Source organism: Enhydra lutris, unplaced genomic scaffold (assembly GCF_002288905.1).
Source record: "Enhydra lutris kenyoni isolate GAN:26980312 unplaced genomic scaffold, ASM228890v2 scaffoldscaffold58, whole genome shotgun sequence".
NCBI lineage: Eukaryota > Metazoa > Chordata > Mammalia > Carnivora > Mustelidae > Enhydra > Enhydra lutris.
Genome location: NW_019154142.1, coordinates 5,929,971 through 5,956,200, shown reverse-complemented (window position 1 = coordinate 5,956,200; position 26,230 = coordinate 5,929,971). Strand labels below are relative to the sequence as shown.

The following is a 26,230-nucleotide window of genomic DNA, read 5'->3' as shown; positions in this document are numbered from 1 at the left end:
AAGTAGACGGAGAGGCAGGCAGAGAGAGAGAGGGAAGCAGGCTTCCTGCCGAGCAGAGAGCCCAATGTGGGACTCGATCCCAGGACCCCGAGATCACGACCCGAGCCGAAGGCAGCGGCTTAACCCACTGAGCCACCCAGGCGCCCCAACATCCACTCTTCTGCCCTCTGACATCATTGTCCCTTTAATGGGAATTATTATTGACAGATAAGGACCAAGCGAAGTATTTTTTAATAATACTAGGGGACAGAGAGAATGAATGTGGAGATGTATGTGATTTAAAAAGCAGGGAGGACTATTGAAAGATAGAAGATGGTCAAGAAAAAGTGTAACATGTGCATAATAGAAGTGTAAAGCAAAACTGTACTACTGAAAGAGGAACTACTCTGAAAGCAATTATTTTATAAATAGTGTGGCTAAAACAGACTTTATTTTGAGAAGCAGGTATCCTTGAGGCATACAACTTATTTTAAAATTACAATGGCTATCATATAATGTTAATATATTTCTACAGCCATTTTTTTTAAAGCACTCAAGATAACTTTACAAAATTTAATCTCCTCATGTGATTCCTCTGGGGCGGGCAGAAAGACACTTGACATTAGGTTGTTGGGAATTTTTTCTCTTTCATTACCAAAAAAATGTAATGTAGACAGACAAACAGCAAATTAAGTCAAAAGACAAGCTAAAGAGAAATTTGAAACCTACCAAAAAATGGTAATTTCCTTTAGATGCAAAGAGCTAGTATTTACTTTACATATAATAAGCCAATATAAAAGGACCAAAAGTTCCGGAGAAAAAATGAGCAAAGGACATGTACAGTTTGCAGGGAAAGCATTGCATATGGATTCAAAACATATGAAAGAAAGCTCAACTTCACTCATAATAAGAAAAATAAAATTATGGTAGAGTACCACTTCATACATCAACAAAGATCAAAAAGATTTTTGAGGGGCGCCTGGGTGTATCAGTGGGTTAAAGCCTCTGCCTTTGGCTCAGGTCATGATCCTGGGGTCCTGGGATCGAGCCCCGCATCGGGCTCCCTGCTTGGCGGGGAGCCTGCTTCCCCCCTCTCTCTGCCTGCCTCTCTGCCTACTTGTGATCTCTGTCTGTTAAATAAATAAATAAAATCTTAAAAAAAAAAAAAAGTTAAAAAAAAAAAAAAGGTTTTTGATCCTTGGGACCTTTTGATCCTTGGGTTTTTGATCCAGGACCCCTCATAAGGGTTTTTAGACATTGAGGTGTAGTTGATGTATACTATTATATTAGTTTCACTTAATCATGAAGTAATCATGGTAAATCTAGTTACTATGTCACCCATACAGAGATGTTACAATATTATTATATTTTCTATGCTATACATTGCAACCCCATGTCTTATTTATATTATAATTGAAAGTTTGTACCTTTTGATCCCCTTCCCCTAATTTGCCCAATTCCCCCTCTCCTCTTGGTAACTACCAGATTGTTCTCTGTATCTGTGAATCTGTTTCTGGGGGGGTTTTTTTGTTGTTAATTTATATCATTTTTTAGATTCCACATGTAAGTGAAATTATTTTCTCTATCTGACTTATTTCACTTAGCATAATGCCTCTAGGTCTGTCCAGATTTCATTCTTTTTTATAGCTGAGTAATATTCCATTGTGTGTGTATCACATTTTTTAAATTCATTTATCTATCAATGGACACTTAGGTTGCATCCATATCTTGGTGATTGTAAATAATGCTACAATGAATGTAGGGGTACATCTTTTTGAATTAGTGTTTTTGGGTTTTTTGGATAAACACCTGGAAGTGGAATTGCCAGATCATATGGTGGTTCTAGTTTTAATTTCTTGAGGATCCTCCACACTCTTTTCCATAGTGGCTGCACCATTTTGCATTCCCACCAACAGTGCACAAGGGTTCTCTTTTCTCTGATTCCTCACCAGCACTTGTTATTTCTTGTCTTTTTGATAGTAGCCATTCTGACAGATGTGAGGTGATATCTCATTGTGGTTTTGATTTGCATTTTCCTGATGATGAGTGATGTCGACTATCTTTCCATATGTCTGTCGGCTATCTGGATGCCTTCCTTGGAGAAGTGTCTCCTCAGGTCTTCTGCCCACTTTTCAATCAGTTGTTTGTTTTTTTGGTACTGAGTTGTGTGAGTTCTTAATATAGTGAGGATATTACCCCCTTATTGGATATATCATTTGCAGATATATTCTCCCATTCAGTAGATGGTCTTTCATTTGTTGAGGGTCTTCTTCACTGTGCAAAAGCTTTTTAGTTTGATGTAGTCCCTTTTTTTTCATTTTACTTTTGTTGCCTTGGGAATTTCATCATTGCTTTGTATAGACAGACTGATGCCATATAGGCAACCCACCTCACTCTCTTTCAGGCTCTTTTAAAAAACTGTTCTTGAGGCTTCTCATCTTAGCGTGCTTTGAGGTTTGTCTTTAAGAAGTACCTTTGGTTTCTAACACAGCTGGTTACATCAGCAGTTGGAGGATGCCAAGAAGAGATACCTAGGAACTCCCTTCAGATGTTAGGGAGAGTTTTATTATTATAACTGTCTGAAGGAACTTGTTAAGCTCCTTCTGACCTTTTTTTTTTTTTTTTTTTGCCTTTTGGTTAGCTGAATTTTCTTGCTGAAGCTTGTTGAATTTCAGTCCTGTTATACGAAGAAAAAAAAGATACAGGATACCTTTAGCAGTTAATAATAGATCTGCTCTGTTCATGCATACACGTATACATACATACACACGTGCAGTTTAAAATTGTGGGGTATGTGTGTGTGTGTGTGTGTGTGTGTGCGCACACATGGAGGGGAATCATATCCTTCTCAGAGATTTCAAAAAAAGAGACATTCACAAGGTAAGGACTGCAAAGCTCACCACACATGGGAAACGTGGAGGAGGCATCCCTCGGCTTTGTGGTCGTGCCATAAGGTTGTGGAACGGTTTTACTCACTTTCTGCTCACCACTGGAACAGAGGCGTACAAGGGAGAAGAACATTTTAGTTTATCAAGACTAGTGAGGCGGCCTACTAAGGTCATCCTTCTAACAGGTTTAGAGTGGATAAGCTGTGTTTGGCTCTAGCAGGGAGAAGACACTTGGCAAAATGTTATGTTTTAATAACCTTTTAAATAATGTTAATAACTGCTCACAGTCCTGCAACCAAAGCAGTTAAACATGGCAAGAGAAAACACTGTAGCTAATTATGCTCCATTTTAAACTGAGTATAGGTCTCCAAAGGACACTAAAACAGCCTGCCAGTCCTACTACGTTTCTCTGGTATATTCCTTCTAGCGGAATGACCATTGGGAAATGACCACTTTCCAAAAGGACTGTTTCATACCATTTCATGTCTTCTCCTGAAATCTATTGCACCCCACTCTCCGCTGTGACCTTGCATGTCATTGAGGTGAACTCCCTCTTCAACATTCCTCTCAAAGCAGAGCCTGTCCTTATCTGCACCTCTAATTTCTGTATTGTATTACAGTGATTGGAGTAGTCCTGTCCCATCTTTTTTTTTTTTAATTTCTTTTCAGTGTTCCAGAATTCATTGTTTATGCACCACACCCAGTGCTCCATGCAATACGTGCCCTCCTTAATACCCACCACCAGGCTCACCCAATCCCTAGCCCCCTCCCCTCCAAAACCCTCAGTTTGTTTCTCAGAGTCCACAGTCTCTCATGGTGCATCTTCCCCTCCGATTTCCCCCAACTCACTTCTCCTCTCCATCCCCCCATGTCCTCCATGTTATTCCTTATGCTCCACAAGTAAGTGAAACCATATGATAATTGACTCTCTCTCTGCTTGACTTATTTCACTCAGCATAATCTCTTCTAGTCCCGTCCATGTTGCTACAAAAGTTGGGTATTCATCTTTTCTGATGGAGGCATAATACTCCATAGTGCATATGGACCACACCTTCCTTATCCATTCGTCTGTTGAAGGGCATCTTGGTTCTTTCCACAGTTTGGCGACCGTGGCCATTGCTGCTATAAACATTGGGGTACAGATGGCCCTTCTTTTCACTACATCTGTATCTTTGGGGTAAATACCCAGTAGTGCAATTGCAGGGTCATAGGGAAGCTCTATTTTTAATTTCTTGAGGAATCTCCACACTGTTCTCCAAAGTGGCTGCACCAACTTGCATTCCCACCAACAGTGTAAGAGGGTTCCCCTTTCTCCACATCCTCTCCAACACTTGTTCTTTACCATCTTGTTGATTTTGGCCAGGTGGTATCTCAGTGTGGTTTTGATTTGAATCTCCCTGATGGCTAATGATGGTGAACATTTTTTCATGTGTCTGTTAGCCATTTGTATGTCTTCTTTGGAGAAGTGTCTGTTCATGTCTTCTGCCCATTTTTTGATGTGATTATCTGTTTTGTGTATGTTGAGTTTGGTCATTTGCGAATATCTTCTCCCATTCCATGGGTTGCCTCTTTGTTTTGTTGACTGTTTCCTTTGCTGTGCAGAAACTTTTGATCTTGATGAAGTCCCAGAAGTTCATTTTCACTTTTGTTTCCTTTGCTTTTGGAGACATATCTTGAAAGAAGTTGCTGTGGCCAATGTCGAAAAGGTTCCTGCCTATGTTCTCCTCTATGATTTTGATAGATTCCTGCCCCATGTTGAGGTCTTTTATCCATTTTGAGTTTATCTTTGTATATGGTGTAAGAGAATGGTTGATTTTCCTTCTTCTACACATAGCTGTCCAATTTTCCCTGCACCATTTATTGAAGAGACTGTCTTTTTTCCACTGTATATTTTTTCCTGCTTTGTCGAAGATTATTTGACCATAGAGTTGAGGGTCCATATCTGGGCTCTCTGCTCTGTTCCACTGGTCTGTGTGTCTGTTTTTGTGCCAGTACCATGCTGTCTTGGTGATCACAGCTTTGTAGTAAAGCTTGAAATCAGACAACGTGATGCCCCCAGTTTTGTTTTTCTTTTTCAACATTTCCTCGGCAATTCAGAGTCTCTTTTGGTTCCATACAAATTTTAGGATTGTTTGCTCTAGCTCTTTGAAAAATGCCGGTGGAGTTTTGATCAGAATGGCATTGGAAGTATAGATTGATCTAGGCAGTATAGACATTTTAACAATGTTTATTCTTCCAATCCATGAGCATGGAATGGTCTTCCATCTTTTGATGTCTTCCTCAGTTTCTTTCATGAGTGTTCTATAGTTCCTCAAATACAGATCATTTACCTCTTTGGTTAGTTTTATTCCCAGGTATCTTATGGTTCTTGGTGCTATAGTAAATGGAATTATTTCTCTAATTTCCCTTTCTGTATTTTCATTGTTAGTGTATAAGAAAGCAACTGATTTCTGTACATTGATTTTGATAGAATAAATCAGTAAGAGAAGAGAGAAGAACCACATGATCCTCTCAATTGATCCAGAAAAAGCATTTGACAAGGTACAGCATCCATTCCTGATTAAAACATTTCGAAGTATAGGGATAGAGGGAGTATTCCTCAACTTCATAAAATCTGTCTGTGAAAAACCCACAGCGAATATTATCCTCAGTGGGGAAAAGCTGACAGCCTTCCCGTTGAGATCAGGATCATGACAAGGATGCCCACTCGTGCCAGTCTTATTCAACATAGTATTAGAAGTCCTAGCAACAGCAATCAGACAACAAAGAGAAATAAAAGGTATTCAAATTGGCATTGAAGAAGTCAAACTGTCTCTCCTCACAGATGACATGATACTTTATATGGAAAACCCAAAAGACTCCACCCCCAAACTACTAGAACTCATACAGCAATTCAGTAATGTGGCAGCCCTGTCCCATCTTAGGCCAGCCCTTCTGCCATGCTTTGAATCCCATCCCTTCATGCTTGCCTACAAGTAGACTCTCACGGCTGCACATCTTCAGCCCCCGCCCCTCCGCCTCATTCCCATTATGCATGAAAGCCCTCCTTAGTATTTTCCATTAGATCTTTCCTTAACATACCCAGTCCCATGCCCCCGTCCAGCTACAGTCCTATTTCCTTGGTTTCCTAAACAAAACCTCTTGAGTGATCTGTGTGCCTGTTTCCTCTCCTGTCCTTTTCTCTCCACCTGCCTCACGGCATCTGCCCTGTCATTGCTGCTGAACCTGTGCTTGTCACAATCACCAGCCATCTCCCTATTGCCAAATCCAAGGTCATTTCTCTGTCTTTATCTTGCTCAGCCTTTCAGCAGTTTTTAATCACGGGTGACCCACTCCTTATTTCTTGAAACTCACCTCTGTGATCTCTCACTCGGTCTCCCTGGTAACCTCTCCTGCCCCATTTCTAAACCCCCTTCTCTTTTCTCTCTATACTTTTACCTTAGGGGCATCTCATCCAGCTCGTAAATACCATGCATTTGACGCTCACCTTTGTGTCTCTAACCTTGACTTTTCTACCGAACTCCAGACTCATTTTTCCAAAAGCCCACCTAGCTAGCATCTCTTCTTGAATATTATGTTCGTTTTCTATAGGTTCTTAAAAAGTACAGCAAAATTAGTGCCTTAAAACAACACCAATTTATTATGTCACAGTTTCTGTGGGTCAGAAGTCTGGGCACAGCATTCCTCGGCTGTGTTCTCTGCTTAAGGTCTCATAAGGCTGGTAAAAGTGAAAGCAGTTAAGTCAAATGAAGTCAAAAGAAGCCAAAATTAAGTTGGTGTTGGCCAACCTGGGCTCTTACCTGGAAGCTTCCAGGCTTGTTGAGGTTTGAGGTCAGTGGCAGAATCCCATGACTGAAGTCCCTGTGGCCTTGCTGGCTATTGCCTGGGGGTCATTCTCAGTTCCCGAAGGCCGCTTGCCTTCCTTGACTTCTGGCCCACTCCATCTTCAGAGCTGGCAGTGGCACATTGAATCCTTCTTGTGCTTCTAATCTCTCTGCCTTCCTTCCTACTTTCCTCTTCTGCCTTTGAAGGATCCATGTGATTACAGTGGGCCCCCCCAAGATAATACAGGATGATTGCCCAGTCTTGGAGTGAGTAGTTAGTAACCTCACTTACATCTGCAAAGTCCCTTTTGCTGCATGATATGAAATATTTGTGGGTATGAAGCTAGGGAGGAAAGGTCTTGGGGCCCAAATTTCTTTTTTCTTTCTTTCTTTTTAACATTTTGTTTATTTGTCAGAGAGAGTGAGCAGAGTACAAGCAGGGGAGCGTCAGGCAGAGGGAGAAGCAGTCTCCCTGCTGAGCAAGGAGCCCAATGTAGGACTCAATTCCAGGACCCTGTGATCGTGACCTGAGCGGAAGGCAGTTGCTTAACCAACTGAGCCACCCAGGCATCCCTTGGGGCCCAAATTTCTTACTACCACGGGTATCTAATAAGAATCTCAGGCCAATCATTTTTTTTTAAAGATTTTATTTATTTATTTGACGAGATCACAAGTAAGCAGAGAGACAGGCAGAGAGCAGGGGAAGCAGGCTGCTTGCTGAGCAGAGAGCTTGATGCGGGGCTCGATCCCAGGACCCTGAGATTATGACCTGAGCTGAAGGCAGAGGCTGTAACCCACTGAGCCACCTAGGCGTCCCTCAAGCCGATCATTTCTGAGGCAGAAATTCCTTACTCTGACTCAAACCTGTTTTTCCACTTGCCTTTTCCACCTCAACACCTGTTGCTCAGTTCAGAAACCTTGGAATCATCCCTGATTTCTTTATTTTCCTTACTTATCCCCACTGTCCCAGTTCCATCTCTCGGCAAATCTCATTGTCTCAGCCCCAAAATATACCCTAAATGCTTCTGCTGTTTTTCATCTTGCCTGCCGCCATGCTGGTGCCAGAAACAGTCACCCCTGTGTGAAAAACTGCAGTCGCTTCTGCTTCAGCTCTCTGCCCCCACATGTGGGCTCCTGTTCTTCACAGCCACCAGAGGGATCTTTTCAAAACTGAAGTCAAATAGCATCATGTGCCTCTCTAAAAACCCTTCCAGGGCTTTCCATCGTACTTAAAATAAGACTCTTTATGGAGACCTACAAGGCCTTGTGTCTGTCTCTAATATGGGCATTCCCCTTGTCCACTGCCCTCCAGCCTCGCTGGCCTTCCTTCTGTTCCTGGAGTTGCTGTCTGTTCCTCCTTCAGGCCTTTGTTTGTGTTTGTCCTTCTGTGTGGGCACAGCCCCCAGAGCTTTGTGTATTTTCTCATTTGTACACTTCCGCTGTTACTTCCTCAGACCCTGTAGCCTCTACCCCTGCCCTCACCCAATTCAAGGGTCCGTGTCCCCTCCCTTCGCTCTCATGTCACTCTGTCGTTCTTCACAGAACTTACAAGTCTTCACGGAACTTACAACCCCTGAATGTCCATTATTCACTTGTATGTATGTTTGTTTGCCACTTGGAATGTAAGCCCCACCACAGCCACAGTCGGTCTTATCCATAACTGTGTCCCTAGTTGGTGCAGAACAGAGTAGGTTCTTGGGTGAGTGAATGAAGGGTAGTTCTTCTTTTCAATTATGAAAATAATAGATGTTAATTATTGAAAGTACAGAATAACTCACAATGAAGTCAGATAATCTTCACCTTCCAGAGACAGCCATTTGTTCAGATTTAGAACATGAGCCTTCCTTGCACATAATATTTATGTTCTGCTTTTGCCCTTTTAGATAATGTGAGCAATCTTTATGACCTAAATATGCTTCTACAACATGATTTTATTAGCTTTATGGCGTCTATCCTTTAGAAACTTATCCTTTAGAAACACAAAAACAAATCATAATTTATTTAGTTATTATTTTGCGTTTTGGTTCCTCTTAAACATCTTTAAACATATACTCTTTTTTTGCATATCTTTGATATTATCTTATGGAAATTCTAGAAGCATATTTATTAGGTGAGAGAGTATAAATATTTTCAGGGCTTTATGTGTGTGTGTGTGTGTTTATAATAAATATAAATATATGTATATTTAAAGCCTGAAAATATCTATACTATATCTATCTATACATAAATACATATGTATATATATTTAAAGCCCTGAACATATCCATATCTGTATCTATCTATACATAAATATGTATGTATTTACACGTGTGTGTGTGTATGTATACCCCACGAAAACTTTGGTAAGTTGAAATGACATAAAGTGGGGAGTATCCCCCCACTTTCCAGAAGTTTGAGTTACACTACTTTGCTTTTAGGAAAAATTTGCGTTAGCATAGTAACAGCTATTTTCATAAAAGTTAAAATCCTCTTCAGATTTCTTTCCATTAACATGAGAGGTACCGATGTAGGTCTTTTCCAAGCAAAGTGGCGTAATGCAGACTTTCAGAAAGCAGGGAACCCCTGGGTTGCCAAATTGCCTTAGAGAAAGGATACTGTATAACAGTTAATATTCCCTGGGCAGAGTTATAGAAGTGCCCATTTTGATAAGTATTCGCCAGCCTAAGTAAGTAAAAAGTGGCATTCTGTTTTAATTTGCATTTGTTTGATAACTAGTAAGGTTGAATTTTGGTAGGTTTGTCTGTTTCTGTTTCTTTTAAAAATTGCACGTTTCTCTTTTTCTGTTAGGGTGTTGATCTTTGCCTTTCTCACATTTAATGGGTATTTATTTCAATATATAGTATGAAGTAGGGATCTAACTTTACTGTTCCCTCCCCTGTAGTAATTAAACAGTACTATTTATTGAGTAACATTCCTTTCCATTTTTGATTTCAGAGCCCACTTCATCACAAACCTAATTTAACATTAGAATAATAAGTATTCTATTTCTAAGATATTTTTTTGCTAATTAAAAACAAAAAGGTAATTATAAAAAAAAAGAATTGTTCAATTCAAGCCAGATCTATTTAATACATACATAATAAAAGTGGTTAGTGTTTAGCTATTTGAGTGAAGTGTGACTGGTACATTACTCTCTTTTCCTTTAAAGTGTGATTGAGTACAAAAAATAGGCAATCATTGCCCTCTTATTATCCACAACTGCAGAGAACCCACCTGTGTGTCCATATCCAAAAGTTCTACTGTCTTCACGAGGGTGGTTGTCTTACTTGCAGTCAAGACTAGCCTGGAAAAGACCCCCAGGCTCATTAAACTGGCCTTAGAGTCTTTGGTTAGTGACCATATCCATCACAGATACATATTTATAGAAACAGCAGCACATTCAGCAAGTCTTCATTATGATCCTTTGAAGCAGTAGCCTTCATTGGGTTACATTTCTCACCGCTCACATTTTATCGTACTTGTTAAAAGTTAAAGGAAGCAGCTATGAGGTTTAAAGGATGAAAGGCTCCTTGAAAACATGGCTGAAGATGGAAAGCTTCTCTAGACAGTAGTAAGATGTCTTGCGGTCCTGCGTAGCATGAATTATTAAGTGCCATTAAGACTATACAGGAAGCATAAAGAATGTAATTACTATAAAAGCAATATGGTGGCCCCTGGGTGGCTCAGTTGGTTAAGCATCTGACTCTTTGTTTCAGCTCAGGTCATGATCTCGGGATCCTGAGATCAAGCCCTGCACTGGGCTCCAGGCTCTGTGTGGAATCAGCTTGAGAGTCTCTCTCTCCCTTGCTCCCTGCCCCTCCCCCCTGCTCTAAATCAATCAATCAATCAATCAGTCAATCAAATCTTAGGGAAAAAAGCGGTATGTTTACTTTTACATTATGTAAAGAGGGTACAAATTGGGGAGGTAATGTCTACATCATTTAATACTTGTTTTCTCTCAAAAGTGGCAGAAAGGCCCCAAATTTGCTCAGGTTATAAACACATCCCTTTTATACATTACTTTTGGCCTGAAGGTAAATGCTGCTTTAATGGAACACTTCCTGTCAAAAAGTAATAACACTAATATATGTTTGATGTGCCATATTTCATTTATTGCTTTTGCTGAGATGACCAAATAGTTCAATGAGAACAATGTTGCTAATTTTAGAGATAGCTGTGTTCACTATAGCTGTTGGAAGAAGATTGATTTTATGGTAATGTTATCTTGTTTCAAAAGCAGTCATTTCTACTGTGCTTTTTAGTTCTATGCTCATTTTCAGAGAGAGGGTATTATTTTAATCGTGCATGTCTGCCCCAAACTTGAATACACAGGGCTCTGAGACAAGAATGGGAGGCAGGAAATGAGAGGAAACAATGAAGGATGTTGGCGGGAGGTGGGGGGAGGGGAGACGGTGCAGAATGGGAAGGGTGCTTCATGAGACCCTTTAGTGCTCATCATCATTTTTACCAAAATATAATTATAAAAGGAAAGAAATACAATATATGTGCATATGTGGTTAGTAATTTTGGAGTGGTTGAATAGTTAGAATGAGGCTGTTATCCATGTGCCCACTCTGCCTTCATTATCAAAAACAGAAGGGAATGGGCCAGGCCTACAGCTGAGGGGACAGAAAATGTTATAAACACTGTCTCTGCTAAAGTAATGAAGACTGTCTTTTCAAGGATTAGAAGTGGAAACTATGGAGAGCAACTTGTTCAAGGTTGTGCAACAGAATAGGGGTAGCTGTGGGATCATTTTGCTTATTTGTTTCTGACAGTGTCTGCTTGTCTTTGTAACAAAGTAAAGATGTATTTGTTTCTGGTAGACTGAAGAATGGTGAAAATGTGTTCTTACCTAAAAATAAAATCACTATGGTATTATGGCAGTTCTTGATTTTTAAGAGTCTCTCAAAATTCAAGAAGCAATGTGTGTTCACTGTATTATTAAAGGAATGGAGCAAAAAGGAAACATCTGGAAGCAAGATCTTAGTTCTGCTCAAAATCTTGGTGACTATTTTAGATTTTAGATGTGTGTGACTTCTGAAGTATAAATACTATTATTTTCAATATTTCATATTTGTGTTTTATGAAATCACAGTTGTACCCTTCTCCTCTAGAGAAAACATTCTCCTAAGTTGTATATCTCAGTAGTGATTTCCTAAAATCCTATTAGGAATTTCCTAAAATTCCTATTTTTGTTTTTTAGATGCTGATAGACAAGATTCCATTAATCTCTTCCTGGGGGTTTTTCATCCCACTGAAGGAAAACCTCATCTCTGGGAACTCCCAACAGATTTTTATTTGCATCATAAAAATACCATGAGACTTTTACCAACAAGAAGAAGGTATTTTTCTTCTAGTCTACTGTGTAAACTCAGATTTGATGTTCTTTGAGTATGAGGTATTTTCATTTTTGAGTCATAATCGCATAGGCTAAAGTAGTCTTACTACGTGTTTGCTGTGAAGAATTCCGTATTGTTGGTGTCCTGATACTGGATCTGGGAAATTGTCATTAACAATTGGTGGCTTTCATTTTTTTGTAAGATAGAAAATTTCAGAACGTTCGTAAGTTGTAGCTCCACTAAGACAAACCATCAACATTATTTCTGAGTGCTTCCTACAAATGTGGAACTCAAAAGAACCCTCATATTTAAGGAGTCAGTCTTTGGTTTTTCAAGTGAGGGGTCCAAGCAGCATCACTTTGGAATGCTAATGGTGTTTCTTTCTGGAAGCGCAACCTGCTCTTGGTGACACTGGTGAAGACAGGGAACTAGAGCAGTGACCCAGGTGGCAGACACCATCCCCAACATCTCCTTTACCCAGGCCTTTCTAGAGTCAATAGCCATTTTAGGTTCTTTTGATGACAGTTGAATTGATATTAATATTCTCAAAAGAAATAAAGTTTTTACCTATAGTGTAGCCTCAGGGTCAGGTTGATTCTGTACCTGAGTGACCTTGGATTAGTTATTTTAACCTCTCCCCACCTCATTTTTCTTACCTGCAGATGTGAATGGTGGACACACTTCGGAGTCATTGTGAGGGTTTAGGAGAAGACTCATTAGTGTTTTTAACTGAGGTGTCATGTACTAATGTAGTGAGTTTGGCCACACAAGTAAAATTTTCACACACAGGAGGCTGGAGACTGGTGCATTCTTCTTAGAGGCCTACACTGTCAAGTTCTCTCATAATGCTTTTCTCTCACAGCATCAGTTTACTATAGCCCTTATTTTGTGCAACAGTGCTTCCCAAACACCATGGGGGTCAGTGCTAATCTGGGCTTCATTGTGTGGACAGACCACAGGCAACAGTACAATTAGCAAGTGCTGATGTTACAGCTGTTATCAAATTCTGTGTTACTTCAGGAGTGCTAGAATATATAGGGATGGGTCAGTTTCTGTTCTCAGATTTGTTCTTCTAAGTGCATGTTGTTGGAATAACCAACTTACTATTTGAGTTTACTTTCCCTGTTAATGAAGCACTGCTGGTTTTTGCATTAAATGATTGCCTCTGAATTTTTGCTGATAAAAAAAGTAGAACTAATTATGTTTATTGGGTGAGAGATGAGTGTAAATACCCATATTTAGCTCTAGTGATGTAATTGACAATGGGTAAATGTGGGTGATTTTCCAAAATTAAATATTACCTTCCAGTATTAAAGCTGTTAACACACAGGTTGGGAAGAACCAAAGCTCAATTTACTCCTGCAGAAATTAGCTCGTGTATTACAAGTGTACATTAAACCACTTGCGTACCTTGAGTTACATAACCGATCACTAAGGCAGGAGGTGGTCAGAGCTTATTTGTGGCATCAAAAGAAGCTGCTCTTACAACCTCATTTTCTTAAAAAAAAAAAAAAAAAAAAAGGAAACTGAGGTTGCAGAGAGAATGTGTCTTGACTGAGATAATTCAGCTCATTAGATGACTCAGCAAGAATCAGCTGCAAGCCTGCCACTGAAAATAAAGTTTTATCAAAGTAGATAATATGGCTCTCTCAGTTAGTTTGGTCTCCTGTTTTTGTGTTTGTTTGTTTTTTTTTTTTCTCCAGAATATCATAATTCAAAAAAATCAGTTTATGCTATCAAGAGTACATATTGGTCATAAACAGTACTTAAAAATACTGTAAGACAAATTTCAGTGTTTTTATTTTGGACTTTCCGATGTCACCCATGAAACTGGTTATTTTGGTGACAGCTAATATTCTAATTCTCAGATAAAATGAATATTTTAGCCAGAGGCAGTTAACTGGGTGAGAGCTTAGACATCAGGGTTGGGTGGGGCAGAGTTAGAATTTCTGCCAATGTGTGACCTCTGACCTGCCGAACTCCGGAAACCCTTCTCCTCATCTGTAACATGGAGAGGACTACACACACCTCACAGGGTCATTTTGAGGATTAGGTGAGAAACTGTGTGGGAATTACTTAGTACTGGGTCTGACACAGAATCCACGCAGTCCTGAAGTGGCCAGGCTCTGGACAGATGGCCTCCAGTTAAAACCTGAGTGACTGTGGGCAAGTTACATGACTGGTCTCAGTCTCAGTGGCCATTATCAGTAAAATAGAGATAATAATACCATCTAACTTGTACATTTTTCATGCATCAGATGGAATAATATAAATGCGTACCACACAGCAAACCCAACAGATGTCAGTACTGTGATTATTCTTTAAGGAGAATCTATTCCGTAGTTGTAAAATTTATTGAAAAATCATCCAGGATGACCATAAAATCTGGAAACTTAGATAATATTATTTTATCACTTATTATAATATGATATCAATAACCACTTTATATGTATTTGCTAGTGTTTCCAAACTGGGTGACCATACCATATTTTATATTGTGTTTACCAGTGATTTACTCTGGTGTGTGTGTATATATATATATATATATATATATATATATATATATATATATTTTTTTTTTTTTTTAAGATTTTATTTATTTATTTGACAGACAGAGATCACAAGTAGGCAGAGAGGCAGGCAGAGAGAGAGGAAGAAGCAGGCTCTCCGCTGAGCAGAGAGCCCAATGCGGGGCTCGATCCCTGGACCCTGAGATCATGACCTGAGCTGAAGGCTGAGGCTTTAACCCACTGAGCCACCCAGGCGCCCCAACTCTGGTATACTTTTATTGAATGATAAAGGAAAGGGAAATAATTCTTGCTCTGACTAGAGTTCATCCAAACCAGGACCTCTTGAAGTAACTACTTCCATTACTCAGAATCCCACATTTATGTATCTGCCTAGAACCACTAGATGAAGCTTTGTCCTGATTTAGGTTAATGTGTCATACATCATCCAAGATGCTATTTATTGACTCAGTGTTTATCATGTCACTGAGATGTTTTTACATATTAAGCGCTAATTAATTCATTAACCCAGAGTTGGATGGTTTCCTGGCCCTATTCACTGTCTGATATGTGAGTTTCCTCTGCATCTCCCCAGGAGAGGTCATCTGGCCTGTGCGCGACCAGTCCTGGTTTGTCCCCTGGGCCGTGTCTGGTCGAGGAGGTTCTTTTCAGACAGTCCAGTTATATAGTTCTTCCCCACATCACCTGAGATCTGCTTCTCTGTAACTCTACCTACTAATCTCAGTTCGACCCACTGAGACCTTAAGAACACGATTTCCCTATCCGCTTTATGGTCTTTTAACTATTTGAAGACAAGTTCACACCTTCTCAGAATCTCTTCTTTAGGATAAACAGCCCCACTCTCCCCAGCTATTCCTCACAAACTGTGATTTCAAGTCTCTTCGGGGTTCAGAATGCTCTTCTCTTATGGATCCTAGTCCACGGCGGTGTTCTTTTTCAACTGTGGTTCCCAGACTTGGGTTCAGTAATGGTCACAGTTAGATCTGATTTGTGCCAAATATTGTGGAACCCATTGGAGCCATTACTCCTCTTATCCTGGTTACTCTGCGTTTATCATTAACTATAAGATTGCACTAGCTGTTTTTAGCAATGCCATCATAATGTTGACTCTCTGAGCTTCCTGTCCATTAGAACTCCCAAGTGTTTTTAACGTGACCTGCTACCAGGCCTTATCTATACCATTCTTGTATGCTCATTCGAGCATTCTTGGTCATGTTCATATATGCTTTGCTTGCTTCCAAGAGAAAAGATTTAATTGTATTACCTTTTAATTAACATTACTAATGGATTTGCAGCTTCTTTAGATATAATCAGCTGGTCTTCTTGATCCTGATACAAATCCTTGATGAAAAATGTTAACTAGAATAAAGTAGATGGCAGAGCCCTCTGGGACACCACCAGACTACTCCTTCCACCTTAACATTGTTTCATAATTTGGGGTTGGAATAATTGAAATGGTTGTAACTGACTCTACTGTCATCATTTAACTATACTGTCCTCCTGCCCCCATTTCTCTATCTCATTCACAAATATTGATTGCTTTGCTAAAGTCCTTGTGCTAATTCAGAGGGTTCCCATGTTCATTAGCGGAAATAAAGAGTCTTTTTTTTAAAGTCTCCCTAACCTTCCTTTGTGAGTGAGCCAGTGGAATTGAGCACTCTTCATAACAGGGACCAAAGAAGAGAGCAGCTGACTTATGAGGTGTTGTTTGCAAAGGAAGAAGTAGCACTAACTTGCAGTCTCAGTCATCTGATCCCTGGTTCCAAAGCAGGTTTCTGTACTGCTTCCGGTCTCTTCCTCTGAGTAAACGTACTCGGGGGTGGTGGTAACCAAGATCTCGCCCCTGCCTTGGGCTGAGCCCTCTCAGATGCTCTCATCTTCCATTGGTCTCAGTTCATCTTCCCTAGGGCAGGGGTTTCTCAGGGGCTTTTGTGCTTCTGAGACCCACCCCGTGGAGCTGGACTTTTAAAAAAAAAATATGGTTACATTGCTGTAACCTGCGTAGGGAGATATAGTTTAGTAACATTCAGAAAAAAAAAAAAAAATCTATGGCCTGTTTCAAATCACTAACAGATGCTCTCTTAATTCTTTTTCTCCACCTGATACATTCTGAGCTTAAACATTCTTTATCATGGGGGCGCCTGAGTGGCTCAGTGGGTTAAAGCCTCTGCCTTCGGCTCGGGTCATGGTCCCAGGGACCTGGGATCGAGCCCCACGTCGGGCTCTCTGCTCGGCAGGGAGCCTGCTTCCTCCTCTCTCTCTCTGCCTGCCTGCCTCTCTGCCTACTTGTGATCTCTCTCTCTCTCTGTCAAATAAATAAAATCTTAAAAAAAAAAAAAACATTCTTTATCATGTTTACTTCTTTATCTGAGGGAAGCTAATGGTGAGGAACATTCTTTAGGAAATTCCTTATATGCTAGCTGATACTTTCTTTATTTTCCTCCTCTGCCAAGATTAAGTGATTACAAAATAGAATTTACACCCATGTACACATGCATGTGTATACACACACACACACGCACACACACACACACCCCTTAAACAATTAGGCCATGCCTTTTCATTCTTCTGATCTGATAGTCTGATTCTCCTATTAGAAAAGCAAATGAGATTAGACTGGTGTATTTTGGATGTGGATTCATGGAAGTCACTGGTCATCTTTTTAGGTTACTCACAACATATCTCTACTTAATACTTGATTCTGTTATCTTGCTAGAATTGACATCACACTCATTGGCATATAGTTCCAGAATCTATTACCCTCTCACTTTCGAGCATCGAGACTGCATTTGCCCATTTTTAGTGTAAGTTCCATTCTTCACTCTTTTTGGAAAGATGATTAAGCCTCAGTGGTACCAAGACACTTGAATTCTTTTAGAGATGCTCTGCTGTTTCCTTTCATCTCTTGGGCTGTACATGCTTCTCTGTTCTCTTGTTTTTATCTTTCCAGCATGAAACTTCTCATGACTGTTGAAGATCGAAAGAGTGCTGGAATTAAGTAGCTCTGCTTTTTCTGTCATTGTTTTCAACACAGCATTTCTAACACTATTCTCTGTGTCAGACACATAGTTGTGCTCCGTAAATGTTGAAAGATTGAATGAATTATCCACAAGCAGCTGGCATAATCCTTTTCTGTTCTTTTCATGCTCTAAAGCCTTGCTATGCAAAAAGCAGTGTGAGGACCGACCCTTCTGGCGTCACCCAGGACCTTCTCATCAACACAGAATCTCAGGCCGTACTGAATCAGAACCTGTCCTTTTACAGGATCTCCCAATTGTTTGTGCGTGCACTGAATTTCAAAAAGGGACCTTTCTAAGGGACCTTGTTCTTTAGGACTATCCATTCACTTAATGATTTTGCTTAACTGTTGTAATTAACTATATACACAGACCCTATCCATAGAGCAGAGCGGAACAAGTAATCTAGTTCTTAGATGGCTACATGCAAGACAGTGTTGGTGATAGCACTTGGGTCAAGGTCCTGCTGCTCATAACTTCAGTCTCAAGCAAAACTTGAAGAACCTTTCCTGTTACCATCTCACTTTCCCACTCACGGTTAATTAGGCGTCATGTTCCTTTTTTCGATCATCTTCGGTTATATATTCTGCTTGCCATCTCTAGGAGACTTCTCTCTGTTGCCCATTTCATTTAAATACCCCCACATCTTCATAATTGGGATTATCCAAGATTGTAATGTCAGTGTTTTATTTTTAGAAAGCTTCTCATTTATTTAAAATGATCCTTTTAGCATTTTTGGTCAGAGGCTCTTTTTTTTACTTCTGAACCTTTTGAAAATCTTTTTTTTTTTTTTTTAAGATTTTATTTATTTGACAGAGAGATAGAGAGAGCACAAGTAGGCAGAGCGGCAGGCAGAGGGAGAGGGAGAAGCAAGCTGTCCACTGAGCAGGGAGCCTGACATGGGGCTTGATCCCAGGACACTGGGATCATTGACCTGAACCAAAGGCAGCCACTTAACTGACTGAGCCACCCAGGTGCCCCAAAAATCTATGTTTTTAATACATTTTGATATACTATTTCACATCATTCCCCTTCCTAGCACTCATGAACTTTGATATAGCGTTTTCCCCCTAAAAATCCAATATATCAGAATTTGATTTAGAGTTAAATCCGACGTTTCAGATCTTGGCTCAGAGCAGATGCGTCTTCTGGCAGAAATCCAGGTGATTGAAATTCTCTACCTTCCTCTGACTGGCCTCTGTAATGAAGTAGTGAATATTTACTGTTAAAGATTAACAGGGCCTCCACTATTTTCTAAGGGACCTTGTTCTTTAGGACTATCCATTCACTTAATGATTTTGCTTAACTGTTGTAATTAACTATACACACAGACCCCTATCCATAGAGCAGAGCGGAAAAAGTAATCTAGTTCTTAGATGGCTACATGCAAGACAGTGTTGGTGATAGCACTTGGGTCAAGGTCCCGCTGCTCATTGGCTTGCTGAGTAATGCAGGCACAGTCTCTGGGGAGAAGTAACCAGCAGCATCTAGAATCTGGCTTAGTATACCCAAATATTTCTTAGCTAAAAGTCAGTAACATCAGAGCCTCTTGATTCTCAGGTGTGCTCGTGGCATTTTTGTAGATCTGTGACATAGCTGAAACAAGAAAGGGGTTGGGAAAGAAATGAACATGTTGAAGACCTCCTATGTCCAGCAGCATCTTACAATAGACCATAAACCCCTTTTACCCAGTGAATTATAGAAAGCCAGTCCTTACATTTGGCCCATCTTATCCTTTCACTTATTTTTTTTAAATTTTATAGTTACACTTACTGGTGGACTCCAGAAGTAATAAAGCATTTACCGCTACCGTATGATGAAGGTAGGTACACTGTTTCTCTCTTAGTTTTTATACCAATATATTTTAGAATTATTCCTAAATGAACTTGAAGCATTAAATTCTTTGCATATAATATTTCATTAAAAAGACATGACTCAGTTTCATGTTGCTGCTGTAATAGGGGATTTTAACATCTTAGATAGCTTTCTAAGGGCAGTGATTATGTTATACTTCTTTTATCCAAGTAGACCAGGACCTTGTACTGTGTTTTATTGTTATTAGTTATGTCCCTGAAATGTCTAATGGATATAATATATTAGTTTACCCTTTTAAGTTAGTACTGATTATATTTCTAGGTATTTGGGGATAATGGGAAAGAAGTGAAGACCCACTCACAAGGAGAAATAAAATCTTCTCCTGTATATAAGCAGTGGAAAAAGATACATATGTGTATATAAAAGTACATTTTAGTCACTAAAATGTAAATTTCATTTTATTAATTTGTCAGAAAGGCAGGACATTTTTTATGTTAAATGAATGACCTCAACTATACAATACATTTGGATGATGTTTCCAAATTGAAATAATTGCTCGGTTTTAAATAGAGTGTAGTGCTGTTACTGATTCCCCGACCTTGAAGAAGTCCGTTCTCCCAGTTGTGAATGGGCACTAAGTAAGATCAATTCCCAATCTGGAATGTTCCTCTTGAGGCCTCCCATCTAATCATGGTTAGGTATTCCAACTTTGGATGGTAAAGGCCATAAACTAAGAAGATTACAAATGATTTTTAGTTCTTAGCAAATTATTAATTAATTTTTTTTTAAAGATTTTATTTATTTGACAGAGAGAGACACAGCAGGAGAGAGAGCAGAAGCAGGGGGAGTGGGAGAGGAAGAAGCAGGCTTCCCCACCACACAGGGAGCCCGATGCAGGGCTCGATCCCAGGACGCTGGGATCATGACCTGAGCCAAAGGCAGACGCCCAACCACTTTGCCACCCAGGCGCCCCATTAATTAATTTTTTAAAAGTACTTACAACCTTGAAATTCTGGGAAAAATCATAACTCATATTGCAAAGAAGGTTTTTGTTCTAGGAGAAAGGAAAGGACTTTAACAGTCTAATGTTGGCCACGAACAACAGTCTACTGTTGGCCATGATTTGAAATATAAGGGAAAATATAGTGAAATAACTGTACAATTTTTATCTAGAAGGCAGAAGGTATTTATTTATGAGCAAAAAGGAATTTAAAGAGCTGAATAGTTTGATTTCTAAAACAACTCCCTGTTCGCACCCAGACTTCCAGGGACCTTCCTGCCTCCTTGGAGCTTGTCACACTTGGCTTTGCACTGTATACTCTGTGCACATATGTCATCTCCTTCCCAAGTGTATGAGGCTAGATGCAGGAGCTGAACCTTGTTTGCCAGATGTCATCTGAAGACTTTATGAGTAATAGACATATCTCTCTTAGTTATCTGTGCTGCGAACTTAAAGAAGTTGATAGTGAAGAAATTCCACCGATATGAAGAAGAGATTGACATCCACAACGAGTTCTTTCGACCGTATGAACTGAGTAGTTTTGATGATACCTTTTGCTTGGCTATGACAAGCTCAGCACGGTACGTTGTGAGTGTCCTGAGACTGTTGTAAGGATTTTTGAACTTGAGTTTTTCTAGTCTATATAGCTATGTCTTGCTTTGCCACAAGTGCAATAGGCATTTGGATCAGATTCAATTTTACTTTCTTTTCCTTCAAAAAATGTAATGGGTCATACTTGGGGTGGTATCCTTGCCAGGCCATTAAGTTTCATCAGCATAAATCATGCAGCTCCGGTCTTTCTGGCACCTCTGAGGAGTTCGGTCTGGTTACAACAATAATCGGGAGGTAGGCCTTGCACAGTGCAGAGGGAACTTCAGCCTATCTTAGTATGTAGTAAACTAGAAGTTTCTATTTAAAGTGTCCCGATAGTGTTTTAATGAATTAACCCCAGCCTAATAAGGTAGATGCTGATACTTCAACTCAAACACTCCTGTGTTTTTGATTATTATGTCAGCCTCCCAAGGTAGTCTATTGTAATAAAAACATGGTAAAACCGAGTAGCTTAGTGTTTGCCATTGGTCTTATGAGTTTAGTTTTACCTGAAAAGTAATTCTGATGACTAACCAAAGTGTACACATCGTGGCAGTGATTTAGATAGAACTCTGTTCCAGTAGAGAAAAATCTTAAATTCAAAACTACTGGATCTCATAATCATGAATAAAATGCCCAGTGAAGACCGATAGCATTGAAGTTACTGGTGCCGTTAGTTCATGGGACTTTTTGGCCTTGATCACCTAAGCTCCCCTGAACATTTGGCTCAGAATATATGTAGGGGCTAAGAAGAAATAGTATAAGAATGTGAATTGAATGAAAGTATCCTGTGGATGGACAGTGATTCATATGGCATTTCTTTCCTCTTTCTTCAGTGACTTCATGCCTAAGACCATTGGCATAGATCCAAGTCCATTTACAGTGCGTAAACCAGATGAAACCGGAAAATCAGTCTTGGGGTAAGATTTGCATATAGAATGAAATTTTAAACATTCACGTAAAACAATATGGCACTTGCAATGTAATTGGCACCAAAAAGAATAACTTCAAGTCACATAGTTTGGAGCACATTCCATTTATTGCATCAGTGCAGATAGCTTATTCATCACGCTGGGATCACTAAAGAATTCAGCATTGAAAGAATTTATAGGAATTTAAGCAACATGGTGCATTTTATTATTTTCAATTAGGAATATCACAGATGGCATAGGAACAGGTAGCAGATAATATGTGTTGTGTCCTATAAAAAAACTCGGCGTTCTCAGTTTCCTACAACATAAAATACTTAGGTAAAAATTTATAATCATTTTATTTATTTTTGGTGGCATCCTGAGGAACCATTAAAATAAATATGCTCGGATAAAGAAATTAATAAGTTGTCTGTGTATTACTGTAACATTGTTTTGGGGAAGACTGTTACATCCAATAATGTGAGGAAGAAGTCAAACCATGTTTATGTCTTCATGCTTAGAAACTGGACTGAGAGGTGATGTGTTCTAGCATAATCTGTTATTGCCGCTAACCTGAATGATCCCAGTGATGAGAGTTCTTTTTTTTTAGACTCTGGCCAGAAACCCTGGCCATACTGTAGATATTGAGTCCTAATCATATTTGTAGGTGTGTATGGGATCCTGGTTGGTTTCTAGCTACATGTGGTTTATGCAATGAGATATATATTACTATTTCCAGATACACCATTTCTGTGGCTTTAAATATTAGTTGCATGTTAAGCCTTAGACCAGAAACTAAGAAATTTAAGAGATGTCCTCAGGAGTTCAGAATTCAAGAAGTTCCTGGAAATGCATAAATGACCAGCTACATTATTGTATGGCACGGAAATTCCACTGATTTTAATTTTTACTTTACAGAAAGTCAGAAACTAGCTTGTTTTCTATAATAATAATATAGTAATTATTATATAATAATATTTTATTACTTTCTATTTTATTATAAATGTAAATATTATAAATTTATAAAATTAAATAAAAATTATATTATTTATGATTATTATTATATAATATTATATGGTAATATTATATAATAATAGTAATATAATAACCCATGGTCAGATAGTACTGCACTTTCCTTTCCTAGAACATTTCAGAATATTATGGTATTTTAAGTTTTTTATAGAGAGTAGTTTTTAAAGATTGAAATATTAAGCATTTTTCCTCCAAGCCAAAAATATTACTATAAAATATTTTCTGAGTTTAAAAGAAAACAATAGGGGCGCCTGGGTGGCTCAGTGGGTTAAAGCCTCTGCCTTTGACTCCGGTCATGATCCCAGGGTCCTGGGATCGAGCTCCACATCGGGTTCTCTACTCAGCAGGGAGCCTGCTTCCTCCTTTCTCTCTGCCTGCCTCTCTGCCTACTTGTGATCTCTATGTCAAATAAATTAAAAATCTTAAAAAAAAAGGAAAACAATATTCTTACTACTCTCATATTTGGAACTAAAGTAAATACTTTTATAAATCTGAATTTGAGGTTTATTTGCCCGCCATCTATTCCCTACTATTAGTAGGAATGTCTAGCAAATATAGTTATTTACTAATAACACAGATTTTTAAAAAGATTTTTATTTTTTAATTTTTTCGGTGTTCCAAAATTCATTGTTTATGTACCACACCCATGCTCCATGCAATACGTGCCCTCCTTAATACCCACCCTAATAACATGGATTTTAAAATTTAGTTTATGTTCATCAGTTTCCCGTTACTATGGTACAAATCGTCAGCTGATGCTGTGATTGATAAAAATCGTAGAAGGGAAGGAAATTTACATGGATTTGGCTATTGACCTTCCCTTGAAGGTTTTACAAGTTGTAGCTAGATAATTTACTAATGTCCCAAACACAGTCTTCTATTATTGTACCAAAATTTTAAAAATACTGATTTCAGTTACCAAAGGAAAGCACAGTAACCAAGTGGTGAGAAGACTTCTGCATTGGTTTACATGCACTTACCAGTTTATGTTCTGAATTTATAATGGCTTAAATTCATATATAGTCAGTACAAGTTCATGGTAAAATGTTAAGGTTTTCTCTTCATCACAACGTGAACCCAGAAACTAGTTGCTCAACAGCCATTTTCTTGTGCTTCACCAGGACTAAGGTGTTGGACAGAGTCATACATAGCGAGTGTCAAGCGTTTGGTTTAAAGATGCTTTATATCAATATTCATTTTCTTAAAGTAACAAAAGCAATAGAGAAGAAGCTGTCTTACAACGGAAAACAGCAGCCAGCGCCCCACCACCCCCGAGCGAGGAGGCTGTGTCCAGCAGCTCTGAGGATGATTCTGGGACCGACCGGGAGGAGGAGGGCTCTGTGTCTCAGCGCTCCACCCCAGTGAAGATGACGGACACAGGAGACAGTGCCAAAGTGACCGAGGTGTGTGGGAGAGGAGCTTATGTGGTCTGGCTTGAGGCTTGGGGAACGATCTCTAAAATTCTACTTTCTGTTAGAAGGCTGAGAGAAAAAGTCACATTATTTCTCATGCTTGCCATTCTAATGTGTGGTGTTTGAGGCACTGCATAGATGAGTATTTTTTTTTTTATATTGAACTATAGTTGACATACACTGTTATATTAGTTTCAGGTGTACAACATAGTGATCTCACAATTCTACACATTACTTAATGCTTACCTTGATTGTAGTCACCTATGACAACGTTATTACAACATTATTGACTATATTCCCTATACTGTACTTTTCGTCTTCATGACTTAATTATTTTATAACTGGAAGTTTGTACCCCTTAATTTCCTTCACCTACTTTTCCCATGCCTGTACTCCCTCCCCTCTGGCAACCACCAGTTTGTTCTCTGTATTTATGAGTTTTTTTCTGTTTGTCTGTTTGTTTTTTAGATTCTACATCTAAGTAAAATCATATGGTATTTGACTTTCTCTGTCTAATTTATTTCACTTAGCATAATACCCTTGAGGTCTAGCCATGTTGTCAAAAATGTCAAGAATCTCATTGTTTTTTATGGCTGAGTAATATTCCATCATGTGTATATGTATATAAATACTACATCTTGTATATCCATTTGTCTATTGATGGATACTTAGGTTGCTTCCATAGCTTGGCTATTGTAAATAATGCTGCAATAAACATAGGGATGCATCTGTCTTTTGTATTTGAATTGTTACTGTGTTTTTTTAGGTAAATAATCAGGAGTGGAATTACTATATCATATGGCATTCTGTTTTTAATTTTTTGAGGAATTCCATTCCACAGTCATTGGACCAATTTACATTCCCACAAACAGGGCATGATGGTTCCCTTTTCTCCACATCCTTGCCAATACTGCTGTTTCTTGTCTTCTTGATGCTAGCCATTCTGACTGGTGTGAAGTGATATCTCATTGTGGTTTTTATATGCATTTCCCTGATGATGAGTGATGCTGAGTATCTTTTCATATGTGTGTTGGCCATCTGGATATCTTCTTTGGAAGAATGTCCATTCAGGTCTTCTCCCCATCTTTTTTATCAGATCGTTTGTTTTTTAGGTGTTGAGTTGTAGATGTTCTTTATATATTTTGGCCACTATTCCCTTATTGGATATATCATTTGCAAATATCTTCTCCCATTTAATGGGTTGCTTTTTTGACTTTATTGATGGTTTCCTTTGCTATGCAAAAGCTTTTTATTTTGGTTTGTAGTCCCAGTAGTTTATTTTTGTTTTTGTTTCTCTTATCATAAATATATTGCTAAGACTAATGTACAAGAGATTACTGTCTATGTTTTCTTTTAGGGGTTTTATGCTTTTGGGTCTCATAGTTAGGTCATTAAGAGACTAATACATTTAGCATAGACATTATTGAAATGGTTTCATTTTGAAATAAAATTGGTGTTTTTTTTTCCCATGAATAACAATAAATTTCTTATCACTTCAGAATTTTTAAGAGAATCCTGTCCACTTTTGAGCAGCACATCCACTTGAGGCCCATTTATTTCCTTGCTTAGCATATTTTTGGAAGGTAGGGTTTGGATCTGGGCCTCACAGTCTTTGCATAGCCCCAGTGGGAAATTCACCCTGTTCAATTTGACATTACCAATATAAGGGAACCTAAAAGGGAAGATAACTACAAAAGGACCAAATTTAGCTTTAGGGAAATTTGATTCCCAGAAATAGCCAGAAGTCATAGAAAGTAGATATGGCAAGTAAAATGTGATAATGTAAGGATTGAATCCATAATTCCAGGAGTTGGCAAATGACAGCCACTTGTCAAAATCCAGTCCACTGCCTCTTTTTATAAATAAAGTTTTATTGGAACTCGGCTGTGCCTACTTGTTTACATATATGGGG

The 26,230-nt window shown here is 38.9% G+C and overlaps 1 protein-coding gene across 1 annotated transcript in view; it reads left to right on the top strand.

The window, feature by feature from the left end:
• The window catches only part of LOC111158261 (FIG4 phosphoinositide 5-phosphatase), a 129,297-nt gene that overhangs the window by 60,804 nt on the left and 42,263 nt on the right, over positions 1 to 26,230 (top strand). The window contains exons 16-20 of the mRNA XM_022520179.1: positions 11,877 to 12,015; positions 19,321 to 19,379; positions 20,806 to 20,953; positions 21,800 to 21,883; positions 24,114 to 24,309. Coding sequence (XP_022375887.1) covers positions 11,877 to 12,015; positions 19,321 to 19,379; positions 20,806 to 20,953; positions 21,800 to 21,883; positions 24,114 to 24,309 — 626 coding nt within the window. The remainder of the gene's footprint in view (positions 1 to 11,876; positions 12,016 to 19,320; positions 19,380 to 20,805; positions 20,954 to 21,799; positions 21,884 to 24,113; positions 24,310 to 26,230) is intronic.